At 41.0% G+C, this 23,732-nt stretch overlaps 1 protein-coding gene across 4 annotated transcripts in view; it reads right to left on the reverse strand.

The window, feature by feature from the left end:
• The window catches only part of KCNH7 (potassium voltage-gated channel subfamily H member 7), a 341,749-nt gene that overhangs the window by 4,743 nt on the left and 313,274 nt on the right, over nucleotides 1-23,732 (reverse strand). For all 4 annotated transcript variants that reach the window (XM_084642910.1, XM_084642908.1, XM_084642909.1 and 1 more), the window contains 3 exons: nucleotides 17,822-17,921; nucleotides 4,460-4,723; nucleotides 449-617 (listed from right to left, as the gene is read on the reverse strand). In XM_084642910.1, the coding sequence (XP_084499036.1) occupies nucleotides 449-617; nucleotides 4,460-4,723; nucleotides 17,822-17,921 (533 nt within the window). The remainder of the gene's footprint in view (nucleotides 1-448; nucleotides 618-4,459; nucleotides 4,724-17,821; nucleotides 17,922-23,732) is intronic.

The following is a 23,732-nucleotide window of genomic DNA, read 5'->3' on the forward strand; positions in this document are numbered from 1 at the left end:
GTACATCCCCAGGGAAGCACAGCACCTCCCATTTTATGGGCACAGGAACTGTGTGTAGAAAGCCAGGATCTGCTTTTGGAGGAAAAGTTCAGGAGAAAGAGGGATGACGAGAGAGTTAAAACCCTGCACCTACCCATCCCAGAATGAGATTTTCAAAGGGCTTAAGGGCCAGATTTGTATTTTGGCACTTAAAGATGCAGGTGGTTGTCTAGTCACATTTGTGATTTCTGCGATTCACCTATCTGCATCTTTAGGAGCCTTAATACTTTAAAAAATCTGGCCCTAAGTGACTTAGAAGCACAAGTGCCATTGACTCGCAATGGGATTTGTACTTATGATTCATTTAGGTGCTTATGAAAATCCCCCACCAAATTCATCCTTGTTGTGACTCCATTGATATCAATGGTGTTATCAACCCAATCTGATCCTGTCACATAATTGCTTTTACCTGTTGAGTTGTTCTTGAAGTAAATCTAGCCGGTGCTCCACTTCCCCATAGGTCAGCTCACTTTCAGTTTCACAGATGCCCCATGTAACATGAGGTAATGCTGACTGTCTGGAGATCTCCTGGTGCCCCTTGGTGTTTTCCCACTCCCAGTTTCTTTTATCACTGATGTCTGCCAAAAAACAAACCTCTTGAAGTATAAACGTACAGATCCACTAAGAATAGACATGTATTTGAATTTATGGAATGCATGGCATGACTGAGTTAGAGTTACAGTCTCTACACTTAATTTTTAGGAGCTAGCAGTCTGTTCAGCCAAGAATCCCATAAACCAGTGTTTCAGAAACCTTTGAAAGTTAAGCCCTCCCTCTTTAGGGAAATTAAACCAATCACAGCTCTGTCTTGCAATTCCTTCTTATGTTGTTAAAGGCCAACATCTTAGTTTGTACATTCTTCCATGCTTGCCCCAGCAGTCCTTGGTGCACCCTTTATTCACAGTCTTTGGGAAATGCTGGAGTAGAACACCATCATATACTCCAACTCCTTTTGTACATACTTTGATGAGCTGTGTAATCATCAACAATGTTGACATTTGAAGAATTATAACTGGCATTAATGTTAGCACCCTTTGAAAAGGGTGAGGCAGGTCACTCCTCAGAGCTACGAATTCAGACTCTCTTCAAACCCAGGCAGATGACTCCATCCTCATCAGTTACACTCATTTCACATTTTCAAGGTTTTCTTTGCAACCATATCAGCTAGAGACTTACCTATAAGAAAGAAGGGCCTCTGGAGGACAGTAGAGAGGCCTGTCCAAATGCCCCAAGCTAATCCTTTTACCTGATTTTACATATTCCACAGGAAAGAAAGGAAGTCCCTCCCAAGGTTAGATACAATGGTTAAAGTAGATTGAATCAGGAAGGGGAGCTCTCACCCACTAAACCAAAAAGGAGGAAGAGTTCTTCCTCTCCTTTTAGCAGAGAAGGGGGAGATGAGCTTTATTGGACTAATGGATCTTTGGGATCTGTGGGGTCCCAGGGTTTCCTAGGGCTACAGTGAATCTGTGAATGTCATAGGGTAGGCACTGATAATATGAATATGGCTGAAGTAGGAGGAGGAGATTTCACCTTGGCTTCATGGTTGCTCCTTCAGCTTCTCTGACCACTCACTACATGCCCCCAGGAGAAAGGGAATGGGTGAGAATTGTGTAATTTTGACTCAGCTAGCATACATGGTACAATTTCCAGTTGTCTGAGGAAACTGGAGAGCTTTCCGGGAGGAGCAGAGAGCAAAATTCTGACAGATTCAGACCCAGCATAATCTTAATCCATATCTGTTTGTAGAATGTTTGCAGGAAATTGGAAAACCAACGCACTAATTAGAGACAATGAATTTCAGGAATGAAATGCAAACAATAAATGCTGTTTGTTTACACTTCTTATTTACTGTGCTATAAAATCCCTTAGATTTTACATATATATCATCCACTAAAATCACATATTTTCTTGTAGCTGGTCTTGGTGTCTCTGGCTCAGCCCTGGGTTGAATGACAAGTGTTTGTGTCCTGGACAAATGTTTGTGGAGTATCTAGACTAATGTTTACAATCCAATTGCCAATTAACTTGAGTTCAAAACAGGGCCATAATAAACTCTAATCTAGACATATTCTTCAGGGATAAGTCACTCCCCTTGTTCTGTGCATCTTCTTAGGTAGTCCCACATGTATGAACACAAAAGCGATAGGGTAGCCAGGAGACAGTCAGAACATTACTACTCAGCATGGCCTTGGAAGAATGAAGGATTGTTCTCAAGATATGAACTAAATATAAATATATGGCCTAGTTAATCTAAACAGTTCAAGAATGAAATCCTATGACCTGAATAAAGGCCACGGGAGGCCCCAAATGGTGGAAAATGTCATTGTTCTGCAGTGGGGGGTGGAAGGGGGTAGCATCAGCTACATAGAAGCTACCCTTGTGCTGTTAAGAGAGGCTCAGGATTGAAATAAAATGAGTGCTGCAAGTCAGGATTACACTGGCAACATTTAGACTGCCTGTCCCACACTATCCAATTCAGGGTTAATAATCCCTTCCTTTCATGGACAGTACATCAATTGCTAACATTTAAAACAAAAAATAAAATAAGGACTAGACTAAAAATATATCTTTCGTAATGGTAATAAGTTATGGAAGCTTATACAGAAGTTCATTTATATGTATATTTACAAGATTTATACTTATAGACTCATATTAGATTTACAACTGCCTTTAGAGATCATGAAATCAATTTCTAATTGATATCAGGAATGAGAATTTAATTTAAAACCAATCTGACTTTTTATAGAAGCTATAAGAAAGGTGATCAGCTTTCAAATACAAATACTAAAAATGCAGAATTACAGAGATACCTATTCACCCCATCGAAATGTTGGTTTGTATGTGGTCTTAATCAAAATGTACACCCTTTAGACTTGCTAAATTTAGCTCCGAGTAAAATCTGTACTAGGTTGCCTTGGCAAACGTTGCTATAGCTTCAAGGACATATTTCTGGCTACTGGCAGGGGCAAGGTAAGCTTTCAAACAGCAATATGTACAAAACATGTTTATATCAGCATTTGACCTTACCCTGAGAAGACCAGATGTCACATAATTTGGCCTTTGGACTATCAAAAATATGTTATTCTGCTGGATTAGTTTTTAGAATAATTTAAAATACTCTTTTAGAAACCTAAAGTTGATCCTGAATTTGTGTGGCTAAATTTATTGTATCAGGAAATAAATTGTTGAGGAATAAAGCAATAAGCACTAAACACAGAAGTAGTCCTTTAAAACAGAAGCACCTGTAAATGCATCTTCAGAAACAAAACCTTTAACATTGTGTAAATAGACTTTTCATTAGTTCACCCTATCACAGAAAATTAAGGCTTTAAAGAAAGATAAAAAGAATGTTTGATGAGATGATATAAAACAATCATATTAAGTTAACGGAGATTGCTTAATCACTGTAAACCATACGCCATATATTAAGAACCAAATTCTGCTCTTCTTACTCAAGCGAATTTCCCACTGAAGTCAAGATGTGTTCCTGTGTGATATTTCATCACTTTTAATTAAGTAATATTACAGAATTAGATAACGTTTTTCAATCTCATTGTTATGCATTGCTTCAACACTATTTTAAATGTTCAATAGTATAAAATATGAAGAAAATAGGTGAAGCTGGCAAAAGTTTTTGAGCAAAACTTTTTTGTGTGTGTGCAAAAAATGGAAATTTGATGACATCAAAATATTTCATGAATTCATGTCAATTTCACCAAATTGTTTAAGTCAAAAACAAACCAATACTTTTTGGAAAAAAATCAAAATGTTTTTTCAACATTTTCTAAATGAAATATTTATTTATCCCCTTTATCTACACTGGTTTTGTGAAACTCAGATTTAGTATCCCTATCTAGCTCTCTATTTTGGGTTTTATACAGCCACCCAACACTGTAGCATGATGGGCAGTCAACTTTTTTCACTCCAATCTCCATCTGATGGACTCACCACAACTGTGAATCCTGTGGCCTTGTTTACAATAGTGAAAGCCATCATTAACTAAGGGAAAATTTAATCCAGAGACAGTAAGGCCCAACTTTTCAAAGGTACCCATTTATTTTCGGTATCCAAAAATTAGAGGCATCCAACATTATGAAATGAAATGAAAATGTTGGCTTAAATGACTTGTCCAAGATGATTCAGGAAGACATTTGCAAAGCCTAGACTAAAATTTAAGAGCTCCTGGATTCCAATCTCATGCCAAACCATAGTGCCTCTCAAGGGAAATGGTTCTTTGAACATTCCACATTTGACATGAAAGAAGATTATTTTGTCAATGTTTCATGAAACCCTTAAAAGGTAAATTAATGTATTTGTCAATGGAAGCATTCTGAAGAGGTTTTTTTTCTCTCCCACTGATCATCAGAGCAAAAATGAATAGGCCATCTTTACAAAATAGCAACATGGAATAGATTACCTCTGCAAGAATGGCTTCTTTTGTCCATATGGATCCTTTCTGTTGCACGCACCACTTCTTCGAAGTCCAGCACTGTAGTTTTCCCTGTCATTGACGGGTAATTGATTATTTCAGAGAAGAGAGGTTTCTGCTCATCTTCAATGGATGACACCAAAGATGATGACTCACTTTTCTTCTCTTCAAAGTGTTTCTTGGTACACTGATAATGTCTAGTGTTATCCATGGAGTCTTCAGGATCATTCTGATTGTTTTCTTTGCCACAGCCTGTCAAATAGAAATAATTGTATGCAATAATATGCAGTGCATGAGATCTTATTCCAGTTTATTCTGGACCTCAGGCCGAGCCGGCCCTAGGCATAAGCAGACTAAGCAATTGCTTAGGGCCCCAAGCAGCTCAAGGCCTCCCGTATTAATTATCAGTATGTGTTGTGTGTGGAGGGGCCCAAAATATTCCTTCTTAGGACCCCAATGGGCTAGCACCGGCACTGACCTCAGGGGCAGAGTAGAAGTTATATCAATTAGCAAGTTTACTCTCTGTTAGGGAGAACATAACTTTAAGGCCTCTTCTATTAAGGACCACAGTAGTGATGTTCCTTCTGATGCAGGTTCTGCCATTCTTTTATATAACAATCTCAGGTATTTGTGCTGGAGCCCTCTCAGTCTACAAGAGAAGGGAGCTGCCAGGAGGCATTCTCTCTGAGAGCACCTCAACCTTGCAATCTATTGCTTTCAACTTGGTTGGAAATAGCCCCAGTCTGTTGACAATTAAGGTTCACTGCAAGGCCCTTCTATTTACCAGGTTTTTGGGGAGCGAGGTACATGACAAGGGCTGATGTGGTGCATGTGGTAAGGTGGGTATTGGTCAAGTCTTGAATTTATCTTTGAATATTTTTAGGTGCAGCTACTGGTTCAATACTTTTCTGGGGCTGTATTTTTGATTTCTGGCAGTTACAGCAATGTATTACAAATTGAAACAAATAAAATAAGGACAAGAAACCAACAGTGATCATCTGGTGAGTATGGAGGCCTCTTGAACTGCCTTTAGAGCAACACTTAAAGTGTGTTTTATTGTATCATTTCAAATCCAATATTTGATCTTGCCTATTTTTAACTGAAATGTCAAGATAATTCCAGTTCTGAATGTTTATTTAGGACATATTTTAGCAGGGGAGTCTCAATTAGATATAAATACTGTAACTAGTTTGCATTAACTTCCTGGGGAGATAGCATGATTCCCCATCTGCTTTCAACTAATTACTAATCAACATAATTCTAGAGTGCATGTAATCCTCACAGCAATGGTTAATACCGAATTCTGTACATTCCCAGGGTTTCTTCTTTTCTAACACTATTTCCCGGTAATCATTCACAATGAAAGAGAACTGTGCGCGAGATCATACCCCAATCAACCTCCTCCTGCTCAGAACGCGAGGCTCTGTTGCCTTTGCAGCAGCATCTCCCTCTATTGCACTGACTCCATGAATTCAAAGATCTGCAAGTGGTGAGTGGTAGCTGGGGGCAAGGCCAAGTCTGATCCAGAACCTCCCCACCTGCATTCACTGGAGTCCTTGGGGAAAGTAATACAGCACTGAGCTGAATTAACTTTCTGTTGGTCCCATCTCCACAGTGAGGCTCCTCTTTTAACAAGGATCCCTGTCACCATCTAGAGAACATGGAAAGTGGTGCTATGGCACAGCACAGATGCAGGCAGGCTTGCATAGTGTGACTTGCAGGGGATCCTGCGAGATTTTGTGGGATGGCCCTATGGTCAGCAATTCCCATCCCCCCCCACCCTCCTGATGGAACAATGGAGGCTAAAGCTCCATGAGAAGATTCTTGCAGTGATTTCCTGTCCTCACTCTTGACCCACACATTTTCCTGGGGGAGTGGGTGATGGAACTCTGTTTTATTGCAGTCCTCCTACAGAGACAATGGGCTTAACTACTCAGTACTACACTGACTTGAAATGGAAACATTTACATGTTCACATATTTTGAACAATTTCGTATTCTCATGGGAATATGTGAATCAAAAATAGCAGTCATAGGCACTTTATAACAGAAAGATTGATCAATGAACTAGTTTGCAAAGAGAGGTCACTCAGAGATGGTCCTAACATAGACAGGAGAGATTGCATAATGGCTGAAGTGTGGGTAGAGGACTTATCTATCATATTTACAGAGTGCCAATCACTGTAATAGCTAGAGGCACAAAACCAAATTCTGCTTTCAGTTACACTGCTGTAAAACCAGAGTAATTCAGTTGACTCCACTTCAGTTAGTCTGGATTTATGTTGGTGTAGATGGCAGCATATTTTGATACAAAATATCTATACTTCTGGTGTAGTGGACACTTTGGCCCAAGTACAAAAGAATAGATGAAAGGGAGGTCCCTTCCAATGATATTATCTGGGTTCCAAATCTAAGGAAGATAATTTTTGCCCACTAGTTGATCAATTTCATAATGTGTTCAGTGCCATTTCTGCATCTGCTAGTCCTCTTCCTGTATTCAGAAATTTTAACATTGTTGTTTCATTATGCGGTTACTCCAGAAAGGTTTTCATTTTAGGCTGGAAATGAAATCTTCACTGTAAGAAAATGTGGCAAAAACATTAGCACTGAGAATAATCCTATGATGTTGTATGACTAAAATATGAATTAAAAATGGAAATTGCATTTTTTATTTGGCTCTGAACAGTAGGAGCTAATGGAGTTCACAGGGCAATTCAGCTGAAATACATTACAAGCAGTCACTCTGTAATACTTTATTCAGATGGGGCACGATCATTTCTGCCTTTTCTAATGAATCCATGTTATTGGGTTGGAATGAATATTGCAGATGACAGGAATAGCTTTTTCTCTAGTTGGGCTTTTTCCGTGCAGGAATAAATTCCTTAAGTTCACTGTCCATTATACAGACTGGCAATTCCAAATAGGCTCTTCCCCTGACTTTCACTCCCCTGTTTGACTGCAAGGAAAGCTTGATTTCTGAAGTGATTATTATCTTCACTACAGAATCATCCTGCCTCCTACATCTGCTTTCCAATGAGATGTGTTTCTCTTTTTGATTCAGACTGCTGGAAACAATTTTTCAGAGGCTGAATATTCTGTAACCTCCTGCTTTGCCAAACATCCTTTCAAACATAATTTGCACCATTTATGGGAATCATTTTAGTCTGTGATTTTTTTTATATGTCTGCCAAAGAGCACAAATGAACATGATGACACTGGAATTCCTGATTTATAGAGCAACAGTGTCTGACTTTTCAGCCTTGAAAATAACAAAGCCCTTGACTTCGAACTAACTATGGAAAGGACTGTATCCTCCGTCTCAGGGAGATGGGCAAGAAGAACTGGGGACATGATCAGGCCTTTGAAATGACTTCTTATTCCAGTAGGTTTCTGAGTCTTCCAGATGTGACAATTACCAGAGATCAAACATATTTTTCTTTTATTTTTTGTCATGCTAATTCAGTAGTAATAAAGTTTGGCTCAGTTCAATGAATGGCAGCCTATGTGAAATGGGATTTCTTTATCTCAATACTATTGCAAATGTTGATACTAATAAAAGTGGGATAGTAGTATATGACATGGGGAGCAACAGGTGCTTTTTTATTATTAGTGGAATTTGGTTAACTAGACTGTGGTTTACAGAATTGAACCAGCTATCTAGTCTGTTGCTTCAGAAGAAGGCAAAACTCTAATTCCTTTCTCCCACCTCCAAGTAAAAACCTTAGTGTGTCTAGACAAATTCAATTTTGTGTGGGAAGTGAGGTTACTACCTTCCTAACCCTTGCAGAAAACAATTTACACCACACATCATGAGACAGATTATTCTTATCATTAACCTTGCTTGTATAACTACAAACCTCATCACTGGACATGACATTTTCTAGCCCCCTTTATAAAATCCTGCCACATCATTTTAAACACCACCAGGAAAGTCACTCCTGAGGCATGGCACATTCCTGACTGAATGCTGTAAAACAGTCTACACATTTTCATTCATATTCCCAATGACGGTTTGGTTCAAACATCATTGTTCCCCTTTTAGTTGATAGTCACATATCTTCACACGAAGGGAATTTTGTTTGCAGGAATGTTGGTAGGATGGCTGGTTTCTGTATAGATAAATCCATTTATTCAGGTCTAAATATTGGAGATGATGGCAGAATTTTTGGAAGGCTCCACAATCCGTTGCTAATTTTCAGCACTCAGCAGCTGACCTTCCAGTGATCTGCTGCATACCATCCATTTCCTCATTGATTGTTTCCTACTATGACAACCCCATCACCGTTTCTTCCATATCATTCTCTAGGTTAATTCTATCTCTTTGCCTAGTGTGATCACAGTACATATATTTCATCTGTTCATTTCCAACATCAGAGTCTGCTTCTCTACAATAATATTTTTAACATAGGTATTCCTTTTTTGTCCATCCATGCGGTACACGAGAACCTTTGCCAGCATCATATTTCAAAACCTCTGAAACCCGCTTGTGATGGTGGTAGTTCTACTTCTATCGTGCAATCTTGGATTACGGAAACCAGAACTTTGCTCATGTGTGAAATCAGGGAGATGGTACAATAATTACTACACGTGGTTATGTCTCCCTTCTTTGGCAAGAACAGAAAAGTGCCCTTCGTTCAGCCCTCTGCCTAATTTCTAGTAATTTGTACGCCATTACAAATTTTCCACCTAAAATCAATACCGTGTTCACCAATCACTTCTAACAATTCTGCAGGCCTGTTATCTATCCCCGGGTGCTTTTTTTCCCAGGCTTTTTCTTTTTTCTTTTCCCAGGCTTCATTCTCTCTCTCACAAGACTGACAGCTCCAAACCTGTATTCTCTTTTCTGCCAGCCTGTATTATGAGTGGCTCCGGTGAGGCATACAGATTGGCACAGTAATCTCTTCACCTGTGTTTAGTATCATCACCCTCAGTCAGGAGTCTGCCATCATGATTTATTATTAAGTTTGATCACAGTGAAAAGCTTTTGGTAAGAAGTCTGACCACTGTGAATCTATCTTTTATATTATTACTCTCTTTACACTTCTCAAGTTCCATGCATTTTTCCCTTATATATTTGCTCTTGTCTAGTCTGCCTTTGCATATTCTCTCCTACATTCTTCCCTTTCCAATCCTTCTCTTTTACTCTGCATCATTTTTCTGCCAATTCAAACACCTTCTCAGTTAACCATGGTGTAGTCCGACACCGACTTTTTGGAATCTGTGGTTGGCCTTTTAAACATAACAGTTTTCATTTTATTCCAAAATTTTTTGGGGTTATTCTCCTCTTTCATCTGTGCCAATTCCTCAAACCCATAATTTTCATTGATTCTGGACAAGTCCAAATGTAGTAGACCTGTCGAACATGGTATCTTTAAAGTTGAAATTTATATTTGAGGCTAACAGCTGATGGGCTGACCCAGTCTGTACTCATGAAAGTCTTTGTCCATTTTCCATTCGATTTCCAGCATTGTTATATTTATTCCAAAGGTGATTTTGGTTCTTTGCCATACTGTCAGGTGACCTCCAGCTGCTGAGTGAAAATGGTCTTTAATGACCAGGAGATTAGAGCAACAGGAGATTAGAGCAGCAGAACTACCTGCCTTCCGCTCTCATTTTGCGAACCCAGACCACAGTTTCCCATTACTTCTTTATGAGATCTTGCAGCTCCAACTTTTGCATTTAAGTCTCCAGTTACAAGGGTAATATCTTTACTTGGTGTTTCAGTGAGTGTTTCTTCAAGTTGTCCATAGTTTCTGTATGATTATCCATATTCATATGCAAACAAAGGTGCTAGTGAACAGGAGTCTCCTGTTTAAAAATGTCAGCCATCTCGTCAGAAAGCAGAAATAATAATAGGTCTTCAGTGACTAATCACACACCAAAAATAGCACATAGTTAAGTGAAAAGCCTGCAAATGACAGTTGCCACTTTGAGTAAACTCTCTATCAAACAGTTACAAAAATGGTTTGAACAAATACATTTTGTAAAAATGTCCAAATTAAAATGTACAATCCCTGTAATGTCTAAAGCTGCCCAAATGCACTTCGGGCCTTACCATCTTACATGAGGTGAGCTCACCTGATCACCGCTTCAGTTCCTTACCACACCCCCTCCTGCCATATGTTTGCAAAAATCAGTCTGTTGATGCACAATTTGCACTTTTCTGCACAAAAGACATGCATATCCTCCATCCCTATATAGTCATGATACGTGAATGATTCTTTAGCACAGACCAGGAGCAGGCCAAAGGAAACCAGGGAAGTTTTATTCCAGACTACTGTCATCACTTCTTTTCACTCAGCAGTACCAAAAAGAACATGAATACTATGTAATATTCATAGAACCATATAGGACTTGTAAGCACTACTCCCCTTTGTGTGTTGTCTGCTTCGTAGTTAATGAGACAAGTTTATGACCATAAGGGAAAGTTGCATGTTGTATTATGTTGACTATGGATTTGTATAGTCACTGATGGAATAGCAAGTGGAGAAGAGATCAATTCCATATGCCCAGCTAAGTTTGGTCAGATCGTACAAACACTTAAACCCTGGAGTAGTGTTCGCTATTGTGCGTGGTGCCACTGGGTCCCACATCAGAGGGGATAGCAGAAGCTGAGTACTGGTGAATGTGAGGATGAAAGATTGTCTTTTCTTCCAGATCAGAATGACTCAGGGCAAGATGATTCAATCCAAATTTTATGCTATGATTAAAATACGTCTTTACTTGGTAGGCTCTTAATATTAAACAATAAGAAATCATCAAAGGAAAGTTATAAGCAGTAATTTGGGATCCTTCGGATTACGTTATTTTAAAGGCCAAATCCTAGACTGTATGTTACAGGATCTGGTTCCTGTTCCCATCTCTGTTCTGATTTAGGTAAGTGTCTTAACTCTCAGTATGTCTACACTGCAATTAGACACCTCCGGCTGGCCTGTGCCAGCTGACTCAGGCTCACAGGACTCAGGCTAAGGGGATGTTTCACTGCAGTGTAGACATCCAGGCTAGGGCTACACATCAAGCTCTTGGGCCCTCCCACCGCTCAGGGTCCTAGAGCTGCAGTTGCAGTGTAGTCATACCCTCAGCATCTATTTTCCCAGAAATAATTGTACTATTACACAATACAGCTATAGCATCTTCCATCCACAGGTGGCCAAGCACAATGTGCAGAGATGACAATGCAGTTCACAGGGCTGTTCAGTTTTAACACATTAATTTTGAAATCCTCAGATGGAAAACACTATGGCGGGGCAAAGCATTATTACGGAAGACATAATTGTTTCTGAGTGCTTCAGTAGATTTATTTTCCAATGGAAGTAGAATATGTATACACAAACTTAGGGGCCATATTTTTAAATGATGGCCTCCACTTTTGCATACAAAATTTGCAGATGCAAACATGTGTAGTTTTTCTACCAAACCAATTCTGATCACTAATTAGGTAATTTAGATGTATAAGTATCTGATTGTGGGCACAGTTTGGTTCTTAGACATACAAAAGACCTAAATTGTGAGTGCAAAAATGGAAAACTGGTTATGGCTAGGCAGAACATTTGGCTCTATGGCTCTGAAACAAGCTGACAAAAGCTGTGAAATTCAGAATCAAGCCTCATACTCTGTCCTTAACCAACTTCAATGCACTTGAATACTGCATAGGTCTCTGAACAGTGGGTAATTTTATATCCCATATGTTCCACACTATACTCAGCAGAGTGAGAATTAAGGACAGACTGGCACACTCTGTTTTTGTTGGCTTAAAGCATTTCATAGTGTTATTTTAATGTGGGATTTTGTTGTACTGAAATTACTTTTCTTTAAATGATGGAAAGTTACAGTGACAGTCTTTGGCCACAATGAAGGCAGTGCTAAAGTTCACTGTATCTAATGAATGGTGCTGAAGTCATTCCACAGACATAGCTTCAAATTTTGGAAAACTAAAAGTGATTCCAGATTTTAATTGAAATAAAATATGAGTGTTGTGAAGACCCCTGAAATCATTGTAGATTCATTCATAGGTGAATTTTACAACAATGCTGTTTTTATGACCCATTTATATGATGCGACCTTGACCTGTTATCTACCTTCCTAAGTGGCTGCGCTCTTCTGAGATGTTGCACCTAACAAGGTCTCAGACAAAATTAATGAGAAATGAAGATAAAGCATTCCCAGAATGGACTGCTTGGGTTTGGAACAATATATTAGAAGAGGGAAGACTAAGCCAAAGCCTGGCCATTTCAAGAATGCATTGCTAGACTCTTCTGTGTTTGCCAAAGCAAACATGCCATAGCAGAAAAGAAGAACACACTGACATCTGTACACACATATAAGAACTCCTAGAAAAGTGTCTTGAACGTGAGAGAAGAATCCACTTTGAACTCCACCAAAGACAATGCTTTGTGCAGCTAATTTACCTTGTTGAGCACCTAGATACTGCATTAATAAAGCCTAGAATCACATATTCAACAACAAGGAGAAAACAAAATATTGAATAGCTGCTTACTAAGTGAGCACCATGCATTCTGTGCATTGAATGAAGCAGGGGACTTCTGGAAAAAATAGTATGTGATCATGGAATTAAAGATTGTGTCATAATGTATAGGCATAAGGGGGCTGCATTAAAGTTGCACAGAGAGCCTTAATTCTGGCATTTCCTGACTTTTGAATGCCTGACTTTGCAACCTTAATAATGCTCTTTTAATGTAGTTTTTGTGTGTGTAATTATTTTTATAGCACCTTAAGTGTATTACTCAGGCAAATGGGACAGCAGGCAAATAATACAGGCTAGATAACCTTTCCATAAAGATTTATTTTCCTTTCTTTAAATTGAATAAAAAGGAGCGACTAGTTTTGAGTGACTGTAAATGTGTGTCAAATTCAAAGCCGGAAACTTCAAAGTTAAAGCAAATATTCAATCCTTAACTTATTCTTTTGTGCCATTTTTAGCACAATGGCATGAGTTAGGAATTGAGTGAGAGCCTGATCTGTGAATTTTCTGAGCTTTGTCTGGTTTTGTCACAATCTTAATGTTATTTAGATGACAATGTCAGGGTAATTGAAAATGATGCAGGGTGAAGGCCAAAGGATCTCTTACTCCAATGATAGAATTCCAGTCTCTTATACTAGGAGTTTATCTTCCACTACAAGATCATTTTTCTCTGATAGCTGACAGTACATATGACCGCATATACCATTTCCAGAAGGCCACATTTCATGAGAAAACTGCTTCAGTAGGAGTTACCCTTGGAAACAAGGCTCTTGTAGGAACTGTGCTCCCCTGGGACAGGCTGCAATAGGAGCAGATGGACAACTGCAGTGATGGACTGTCTGATGATTATATACTTGCTGTCAGGGGTTCCTTGCAAAATGTAGGATTTGAGGAACACACTTCTTGCTTTCAAGCCGGGCAAATGCAATCAATAGGATTCATAGGGACTTTCTTTTGTGGGCTCCTAAAATGAAATCCAAGAAAATAAAAATTCCCTGTCAAGAGTTAAATGTCTTGTCCTGGACTAGTTGGCAAATACGTCGACAGAACAAATATTTTCACTGAATCAATGGGTATTAACAGAACAATGTCCCTCTCACTAGATTCTGTTTACCCTAGAAACTAGAAGCATGGGCCAGATTTTGATCCCTTTTACACTGATGAAAATCCAGAGTCAATCCTTTCCTTCAAGGACATCATCATTCCATTCAAGTTACTGAATCTAAGATGGTGTATTTAACACGACTATCCTGGATGTGGCTAATGGATTTTACATGCCCTGCTCAAAGGAGTTTGAAAGATCATTAGTAGAGTTTGACCTCATTCTTCCTGAAGTAATCTGCTTGGAATGGATAGTTTTCACATCTGATTGCCTCTTGGGTTCATCGTATTTCAGTGTGCATCTGATAGTGTACAGCTAAGGACAAAATGAATTCCAGGCTGACATGGAGAACATCTCTTCATGGTAAGAATGATTACATGCTGGAATAGACCCAATGAGGTGAAGGTTTTAGAGACACCATCAATGCCAATGTTAACAAAAAATTAAATATGACACCAGGGTGAGTAATGATGGAGGAACTCTGACTAGCTCACCAGAAAAGTGTTTTCAAAGCCCTACTTACTCTGTCAGGGCTAAATTCTGACCATGACTTCAATGCCATTGACTTCCTTTATGCCACATATGGGGGTTTATGCTGGCTTTATTGACCCTGAAGATGGCCAGGCCAGCATAGATGGGCAGAGTAGAGGGGCTCCACAGCACTTCTGAATTCAGGGTTAACTACCTTTCCCCTTCTCCCCACCCAGTGGGCCATGAGTTTGGGATAACTCCTACTGCCTGTTATGGGAGAGAGAGGGGGAAATGGGGAAGAAAGGAAAAAAATGTTCCCCTGTGGGTGGGCCGGGAGGCAAAAGCATAGGTGAAGGCACTGTACCACCCCATTACTTCTCACCTGTTTAGGTTGGGGAGAAAACTTCACCCTGGCTGACAGCTCTGCTTATGAGCTGTCAGCCAGTAGCACTGTTGGGCCCAAGTAATCTTGGTAACAATCTCTGTGGATGACTGTCAGTCGTCTGTGGTAACTGGCTTCTATGGCTGTGGTGGTGCTCTGCATATGCACTGGGGACCCCCATCCCCAACACTATTCCCAAAAGGTGAGGTGGGATAAGAGTCATGGAATCCCGCTGGGTAAGCATGAGGGTAAAGCTGCCAGGTAGTGGACATGTGGCAACCCCTAAAGAGGGCTCTCTCAGGATTCCAATTGCTCTTGGCAACCACAGAGACAGGCTGGGCTACAGAACTGCGGCTAGCTCTGCAACACAAAGCTCTCTGGGACCAGGGTTTGGCCATTAAAGAATAAGCCATGACAGAGCCATACATAGAAGCTACGATCAGATATGTGGTGACTCATCTAGAATATGCTGGAAATGCATCTGGGGTGGAGTAAGATAGTCTTGTATCACACACAAGAGTACAGTGCTTGTTCAGCAAATCACAAACTACTTTGACTGAATTAATTGTCCCATTTCTAGGAAAGAAAGCAAGTACATACTGCAGATAAATCATAAAGAGCTGTGAGTTATTGTCTAAGTCCCTGATGAAACTATGATGCTATTGAAAAATGAGTTACCAGGGCAACAAGGTCCAAATCAGGCTTTCATGAACTGAAGGGAGAGAGAATTACAAATCCATGTTTAGCAGTCCACAAGGGAGAAAATGTCAAACTACTGTAGGCTCACACCAAAGAGGAAAAAGTGCAATTTTAAACAGTATAATTTACCAGTTGGTCAACAGCTGAATGGGAAGCACTAGCAGGAGGTCCATATGTCTATTAAAAAGAGCTCCACTTCTGTAAGATCACGAATGTAAGTTCAGTACCACACTAGAGAGGCAACATGAACAACTGACTGTATAAGTCATTAAGATTTTACTGAGATTTAAAACATCAAAGCTTCATAACAGCATGCACGGATTGCTTAGTTTTTAGAGATTATATTTATGAAGCGAAAATATGACTGTTAAAAGTTATCTTTAGACAACATTTTATCTAAACAGTAACACGACTGTGACCAGAAATATGTCTCTCAGCCAAGGGCTGTGCCTTTTGTGGCGTACCTCTCTTAAACTGCTGCACAGAGTCTGTCCCAAACTGTTTATCGATTGTGGTCTAAGTTAGAATGTGGCAAATTCTGTTCTAACACCCTCAAAAAGGTGCAGAAGGCCTTGAAATCAGTGGAACTGCCATGGTTCTTCACAGAACAACACAGGCCCTGTGACAGGCTACAGAAAAACAACTCCATGTGCTCTGTTTCAACTATGGCCGCGTGCAGAATTTTGGCATAGACTAGGGCAGGGAAGAAGTGTGCCGTTGGGATCAAAACTACACACACTCACTGGTTACCCTCTCTCCTCTTGTCTCCTCTTCTCCGGAGGTGGAGTTTCTTTCTCTGGTGTGACTCAGGCAGCCAGATAACATATTATAATTACCAGAATTGAGGGGTAGGCTACCATTCATTTCTGTTCTCCCACAATGGCATGCTATTTTCATTGACAAAACTGTGGCAAATGACATCCTGTCAAAAGTAATGTGAAAGAATGCCAGCAATCAGAAAACTGTTCAGTGAGACTTATAATTTAGCAGGAAAGAACTACCCATGAGAGCAACAAAACACAGTTTTTGCCACCCTCCTGGCATCTTAGCAGGCTATTCTGAACAGGAGGCACAGGCTGACGATTCACTTCCATATTGTCTAGGTGGCAGGGTAGGTTTTCTCATAAGAAATGTGAAGGTTATTGAGGTAAGGCACCTCTGTCAACACATTCTTTATGATGAGCAGACTGAATATTTCATGGGGGCATTTTCCTGCCAGATGTGTTGTCACTTGTGGCTTCATGCCTCAAAGATGCTTCTTTGATGAAATGGTAATGCTATTCTGCTAATCAGGAACACACTGGTCTAAAGTCCTCCTTCTTCCAGCACTCCACCTATCCTTCATTTATCATCAGCAAGTCTTTGGCTCTCAAAGTAGTGCTGTCCTGCATTTAGGATTGGCCTTTAACAGTGGAACATAAAAGGCAGAGTGGGGCTAATACCAGAAACATTGATTTGTCAAATAAATAATTGGACAGACACACACACACACGAATTGGACTCACCAAGCTCCAAAGAAAGGCATACAAGTCTTAATTTAGCTTCCTTCATGAGTACCTAACCAATGCCCTTGGTATTTATGAGCTCTTAATGCTGGTATCATGAGTTAATATTTGGCCAAATGCTCCCCTCCATTCTGATTACTCCCAATGGCCTTTTATGTTAATGTAAGCATAGAAAAGGCCACCTGAAGACCTGCCAAGAGACCCATTTCCACACTGCCAATTAAGGCACAAATTCACTAGGGTGAGTATATATACTGTACACTGCAAACAAAATGCTATAACTTCAGGGATATCACAGGAACTGAGAAACACTAGCCTGCATCAAGCACAAAATCACTGCTTGTTGGGAGACTAAAATTAATACGACTAATAAAAATTCAACAGACTAGAATCTCCAAAGATTTTTAATAGGATATTCTAGGACACAATATTGTCTAAGTATCTACACATATAAAGCAATGGGGTCTGTCGTGGAGACTGAGGAGTCAGGGTAAGGTGAAACTGATCCAGTGTTCGTGTGTAATTATTTTGAGAGCCACTGCATAGAACTCCCTGCCTGCTGAGCAACAAAACCTTGAGTAGCTCACAAGTAATTGCTGCAATGGAACCGTAAAGTATCTATGATACCCAGTGAAAAGAATACCTCTCTTAAATATCAGTGAATAATGTCCCAGTGCTGTCTATTTAATATAAGACATGAAGTTAATTACCTTTCTCTACTTCACTTTCAAAGGACAATTTCCTTCTTCGAAGTTTGCCGTTATCTCCATCCGAATCATTAGTGGTTTGTGATCTTATTATGAGATCAGCCTTGATTAATGAAACATGTAATGCAATGACAGATTAGTCCCATTTGAAAACAGCATATTATCAATAGGCGATTGACTGTTAATCATGTTCCAGTTTTAAGGAAGACAAGATTACACTACTAAGTCTGGATTGAATGAAAACACTATTGACATAGCTCAATATTAATAATTAAAATGATCACGTGGATGGAATAATTCCAGCAGTGATACCATCTGATGGTGAAATAAATGTCCAGACAAATTAGTTCATTATAATGCATGAGTGTGTTGTCATCAGCTCCTGAGCTTCTTGGAATTGTGTTTTTTAAAGTAACAAAGCATGGTGAAGTTAAATAAGAAAAAAAAATGAAAATAAGCTCTTACAAAGGATGTGTATTATTGCAGGCAGTACTGTGGTAACTGATTATAATTAGCTGTGATGTTTAATTACATGGTAATGATTACAAAGGTTAAGTTTTACAACAATAAATATAAGGTTGATAAACACCATGCATTTTACCCTTTTTTATCTGTCCAGTCCCTCCCTTCCTCCCTCTCTGATTCAGCTCGTTGAAATATTTTTTCTGTAGTTGAAAATTGTGGTTTCTCTTTTTATCCATCTTATCTTGTTGTCTACATGAAGTTTTAACTTGTGCTTTTTGTTGCAGAAATGGATTCAAGAAACATTTAACACATTTGAATTGTTTTTAGTGCCAAAAAACTGAGCAACAACATGCTGATAATGTATTTAAAAACAAATAATCTTGCATGAAGGCAGTGCTGTGTGTGAATATGCACAAGGCATGGGCTTTGAACCCACTTCCCTTCCCCTTACTGCTCAGTCAGGACATGCCAATTGGGTAAGTTGCTTGGTCATGTCACTGGACTGGGAAGAAGGGACGGTGAAACATTTACTGCTCCTGCTGCTGCTCTAAATTTAGTCCTGAAGGGAGAGGTTTAGATTTATATGGACTTCACAATGGTGCCCATGGATAAAATAATGGAGGAGAAAAAAGCTAGGAGAAAAGAAGGTAGGAATAGCTCAGGGATAGCCAGGCACAGGCATCTATCAGCTAAATAAAAAACTGGGACGGCATGGGGTTTCCAAAAGCACACTGGTCACAGATGCGCTGATTGCATCATTTGCATATTATTTTGAGAGTTAGGTTAGTGCAGTGTTGTTCTCACAACAAATTTTTTGGTGGTCTCAGAATGCAGCCGCCAACTCTCATTGGTGGCCGCACTGACACTTTTTCCTAAAATAATTAACTTTAGAAAAAACAACTAAAAATGCACAGAGACACAGCCAAATCATTGTATTTGTAGGGTTTTTTTGGCAGACTCAATAATAAAAATAATGCTGCTTCCCCCTTCAGCCCTCCACCCCCTATCGAGGGCTTAATGGGTCCTGGGGCTTGCTGTGAAAAGTGATATTTGTAAATTTGTTAATATCACAGCACACTTACCTGGGAGGCTAGGAAAGGTGATATTAACAAACATACAAGTATCACTTTTCACAGATAGCTAGTAAGTCTCCTCTGAAAAGTGATACTTGCATGCTTGTTAATATCACTTTTCTCAGCAAGCCCCAGAACCCATTAAGCCCTGGATGGGGGGAAGCAGGGGCCAGAGATGATGGTGGGATGGATGTGGGGCCAGGGGAGGCAGTGGGGACCTGGGGCAAAGGGGGATGGATGCGAGGCCAGGAAGGCACCAGGGTCCAGTGTTGAAGGATACAGGGCTGTGGGAGGCAGCAGGGCCCAGGGGCGATGGGGGTGGGTGATGAGCCCCACCGTTGCGTGGCCAGAGCCAGGGCCTGGTGTCTGCTGCCATGCAGCCAGGGCCGGGGTCAGTGCCCTCACCCAGAGCCTGGAGCTGGGGACAGGAACTGTGTGGCTGGAGGCAGGGATCAGAACCTGCTGCCGCACAGCCAGAGCTGTGGGTCAGCGCCCAAGGCCAGTGCCTGTTGCTGTAAGGCCAGAGCCCAGAGCTGGGTGCTGGAGCCCAGGGGTGGGTGGCTGGAGCCAGGAGTCAGCACCTGCCGCTACGTGGGAATAGAGCTCTGGGCAGGCGCCTGCTGCTGTGCAGGGCAGCCTGATGCCATGCAGCTGGGCCAAGGGATCAGTGCCAGGGGCCGCACGGCCAGAGCTGTGGGCTGGCACCTGCTGCTGGGAAGTTAGAGCAGGGGATCAGCACCAGAGGCTGGGGCCGTGTGGTTGGAGCTCAGGGCCAGCGCCCAGCACTGCATGGCCAGAACTGGGAGCCAGAAGCTAACAGCCGGAGCAGGGGGTCAGCACCTGCCAGCACCAGCACGGCCAGAGCCATGTGTTGGCACCTAAAGCCCCGTGCTTGGAGCTGGCTGGCAGCTGGGGACAGCGCCTGCTGCCCCACAGCTGGAACCAGGAGCCGGAGACTGAAGCCCTGCAGTTGGAGGCCAGGGCTGTGTGGCCAGAGCCGGGGTGGGGGGTGTCAGTACTCACTGCCCAGCTGTCAGAGCCCAGGGCTGCATAGCCAGGTTCCTGAAGTCCTGCCGCTGGAACCTGCTGCCCAGCCCCCATCCCCCCAACGTGGGTCAAGAACTCACCTTGCTCCTTCAACACTGTGTCCCACCTCTCTCCTGGAGCAACAAGGAGGAGTGGGCAGGGCTGATGCTTTGCCTCCCCCCATCACCACCCAGGAGGCTGTCATGGCTGCATGAAAAGCCCCTGGTGGCTGCATTCGGTCACGGTGGCCGCATTTGAGAAACACTGTGTTAGTCAATGAGTTACTAGCTAAGACCCTGTTCCTGCGAATTCATAGGCATGGGTGTCTTCCCACTGTGTGGAGCGCCAAAAGTGTCTCTAGTTGCTTCTTCACTTGGGGGAGTACGGGTGGGGCAGTAAGAAGCAGGAGCCACCCCTAAGGAACTAATGGGTGGGGAGGATGGGTGTGAGGGGATTGTCTCTGGGTTCTACATCATGGATTTTTAACACACATGATGGATAGAGTTTCATTTTAACTAACAATGAGCCTCCAATGAGAAAAATAATTATAAAACATTATGATGATGAAAGTACAGGAAATAGTTGCTCAAAAGCCCCTATCATGAAGAATTAATTTTATCCTCAAGGAGCTCTCAAATATGCAGAGTTTCAGGCCTAGCTTCAATGTATCCGTAAAATATATTATATCTAACATTTAAATAATAGCAATGACCTTTCCAAAGCTGAGTTAACATATGGAACAGAAAGGATAATTTTGTAAAGAAAAAAAATACAATTTTTATGAAGGAAGGCTCAGCATTAAAAAATAACATGATTTGTTCTATAAAGTGACTTTTAATATATTCTATTTTTTTAAATAAATTAAAACATATGTAGAACCTCCCTGATTTGTACTTTGCTGATCAGCAACCCTTGTGCCCGGCATTTGCATACAAAATTCCAGTGGTCTCTGTCTCCTCATGTCTCAGCATGGATTCAAGAGCAGAGTGCTACAGGGTGGTCTCTCCATACTAAGGCTGTATTATCTTTACTTTAAAATATACTGGAACACCTGAAATACTGTGATGTATATCAGGAATAATTAAACTTAAATTTAAACTACATTTTTCAAATACACAACTATAAAGGGGCAGATCCATCGCGCAGTATAGCCCACACTTTCTGGACATGGCTAGATGCACTTCTACAGCATTATGTGATAGGCAAAGCTACCTAGGCAGTAGCTTCTCCCTTGTTCCTCCTCTGTTGTGATAATTAGGCCTACAAATTTACCCTAAGTGTGAGCTTAACTGTGAAAAGTGAGTGAAAGTTTAAAAAATGTCACAATAACTGATACCAATAAATGTTGAAGGTAGAGGGAGACAAAGACTGATTTAATCCAAACAGAAAGGCCTACTGGAATAACTCAAGTACTGTGTTTTAAATCATGCCTGGGAAACAAGAGACGTGTAGGACTAAAAATCAATTAACCAAAATTGATGTTTTATCCACTAATTAGGTCTAATTTCCAATACAAATGAGAGGATGGGCTATTCTGCCCATCACTCCCTTTTGGAACTTAGTTGAGCACTGGCTACTGCAGCACTGGCTAACTGAAAGACAAAAATAGGGGAAGGACCAAGCTTCACCACCATAGCTGTCACCCCCACTAGCTCCTAAAATCCCAGACCTTCTTCATCCTAATTCTGAAAGATGTCCTGACCAGACTGGGCCAAAGACAGGGAGCGAGGTGCCATTGCCGCCTCTACCACCTCTGGGTAAATCTTGACCACCGCCTAGGATGTAAGATGCTGATACTTCCCCTCCACCTCACCCATGTGTACTTTCCTTCTCCACTTTATTCCTTTGCTCTCCCTGGAACGTTGCTCCTCCATGCACCCCTAGGGGGCTCTGGGGCGGGGGGAGCAAGGAGCGACTTCCTTGCATCCAGGTCACTTTTCCCACCTGGGCTGCGTAAGAGGAGGGCAGCTCCTGCTGCTTGCCTCACAGCCCAGCTCAAGTGGGGAAAGTGACCTGGATGCACGGAGTTCTTGGTGTTGCTCCTCACTTCCCCTGCCCACACAGCTCTCTAGGGGAGCACGGAGAAACACTGGGGTGTGTGTGTGCAGTATCTGTGTGTCACCATTCCCCCACATTCCTCCGCCAGGAGGAAGCAGGGAGTTCCCTCCCCCCATGCAGTGCTCCTCAGGCAACAGTTTCTGACACTACACCAGCAGCGCACAGCCCTACACTGCTGCACAGCAACCACTTGACCACTGGGCACCGTGGGCAGCCACCCAGGTGGCCTACTCCTGAGGTCAGCCCTGAGTCCATCTCAACTAACTTCTTTTCTTTTCCCCAAAAAGGACAGTCTTTACCATCTTTAATACCATCTACAAGATTTTTGTGATTGTTTTGTGTTTTTGCAATTTTAGTTGTTTTGTTTTAAAAATATTTTTCCTTATTGTTTTTACAATGTTTTGGGGTTATTGTTTTTTTGTGTTTTGCAATTTTTTTCTGTTTTGTTTGTGATGTCAGTTTTTGTTGTTTCATGGGTTAAATCCTCATGGTGGGCTTAGCTGCCCTCACAAATATTGGTGGTGAAAAAGGTGGGCAAGTTCTGTCATAGAGTACAAATGGCTGCTAAGTTTTACTGCTTCTGGGTGTTCCAAATAGCTCATAAATGCAGAAGTGATTCCTAAAGAACATCATTTTGTTGCTTCTTTGTAAAAGAAGGCAATACGCTTGGGTAAAAATGCCATCAGAGCTAAACAAATTTCTCTAGGTGACAAAGTTTAACCATTGGTGCATACATTTTCACAGTTTGTGTAGATATGCAGCTTTGAATGTGTAAGCGCCAAAAAGAAGCGGAAAGTTTTCTCCCCAATCTTTACCCATTCTGGGCATACAGCCAAAGAACTGATAACAGCTGGTTTGTTTTTAAACATCTTACAGTCATATAACAGCAGCTGTTTGAGATTTGTTTTACTACAAAACAAGTAAGTGGTAAGTTCTTAGCTTTTGTTAACATCTGGAAGGTTTAACTGTAATTTTGGTAAGATCTAATCAAATAAGATTTGTAAATGCCAGCGGTGGGATAAATAATAACGAAGTACCCTCCCCCACCCTCCTCTATGTGCTTAAATTAAAATATGTTTTTAGTGACATAATGAACAAAGGTCCGATCATAGGCAGAACTGGTTACCAAAAAAAGGGATTATGTTGTGATAATTAGGCCTACAAATTTACCCTAATTGGGAGCTCAACAGTAAAAAGTGAGTGAATGTTTATAAATTGTCACAATAACCACTTACAATAAATGCTGATGGGAAAAGGTACGAAAGGGAGACAAAGACTGACTTAGTCCAAAC

Source organism: Lepidochelys olivacea (assembly GCF_965140295.1).
Source record: "Lepidochelys olivacea isolate rLepOli2 genome assembly, chromosome: 11".
Taxonomy (NCBI): Eukaryota; Metazoa; Chordata; order Testudines; family Cheloniidae; genus Lepidochelys; species Lepidochelys olivacea.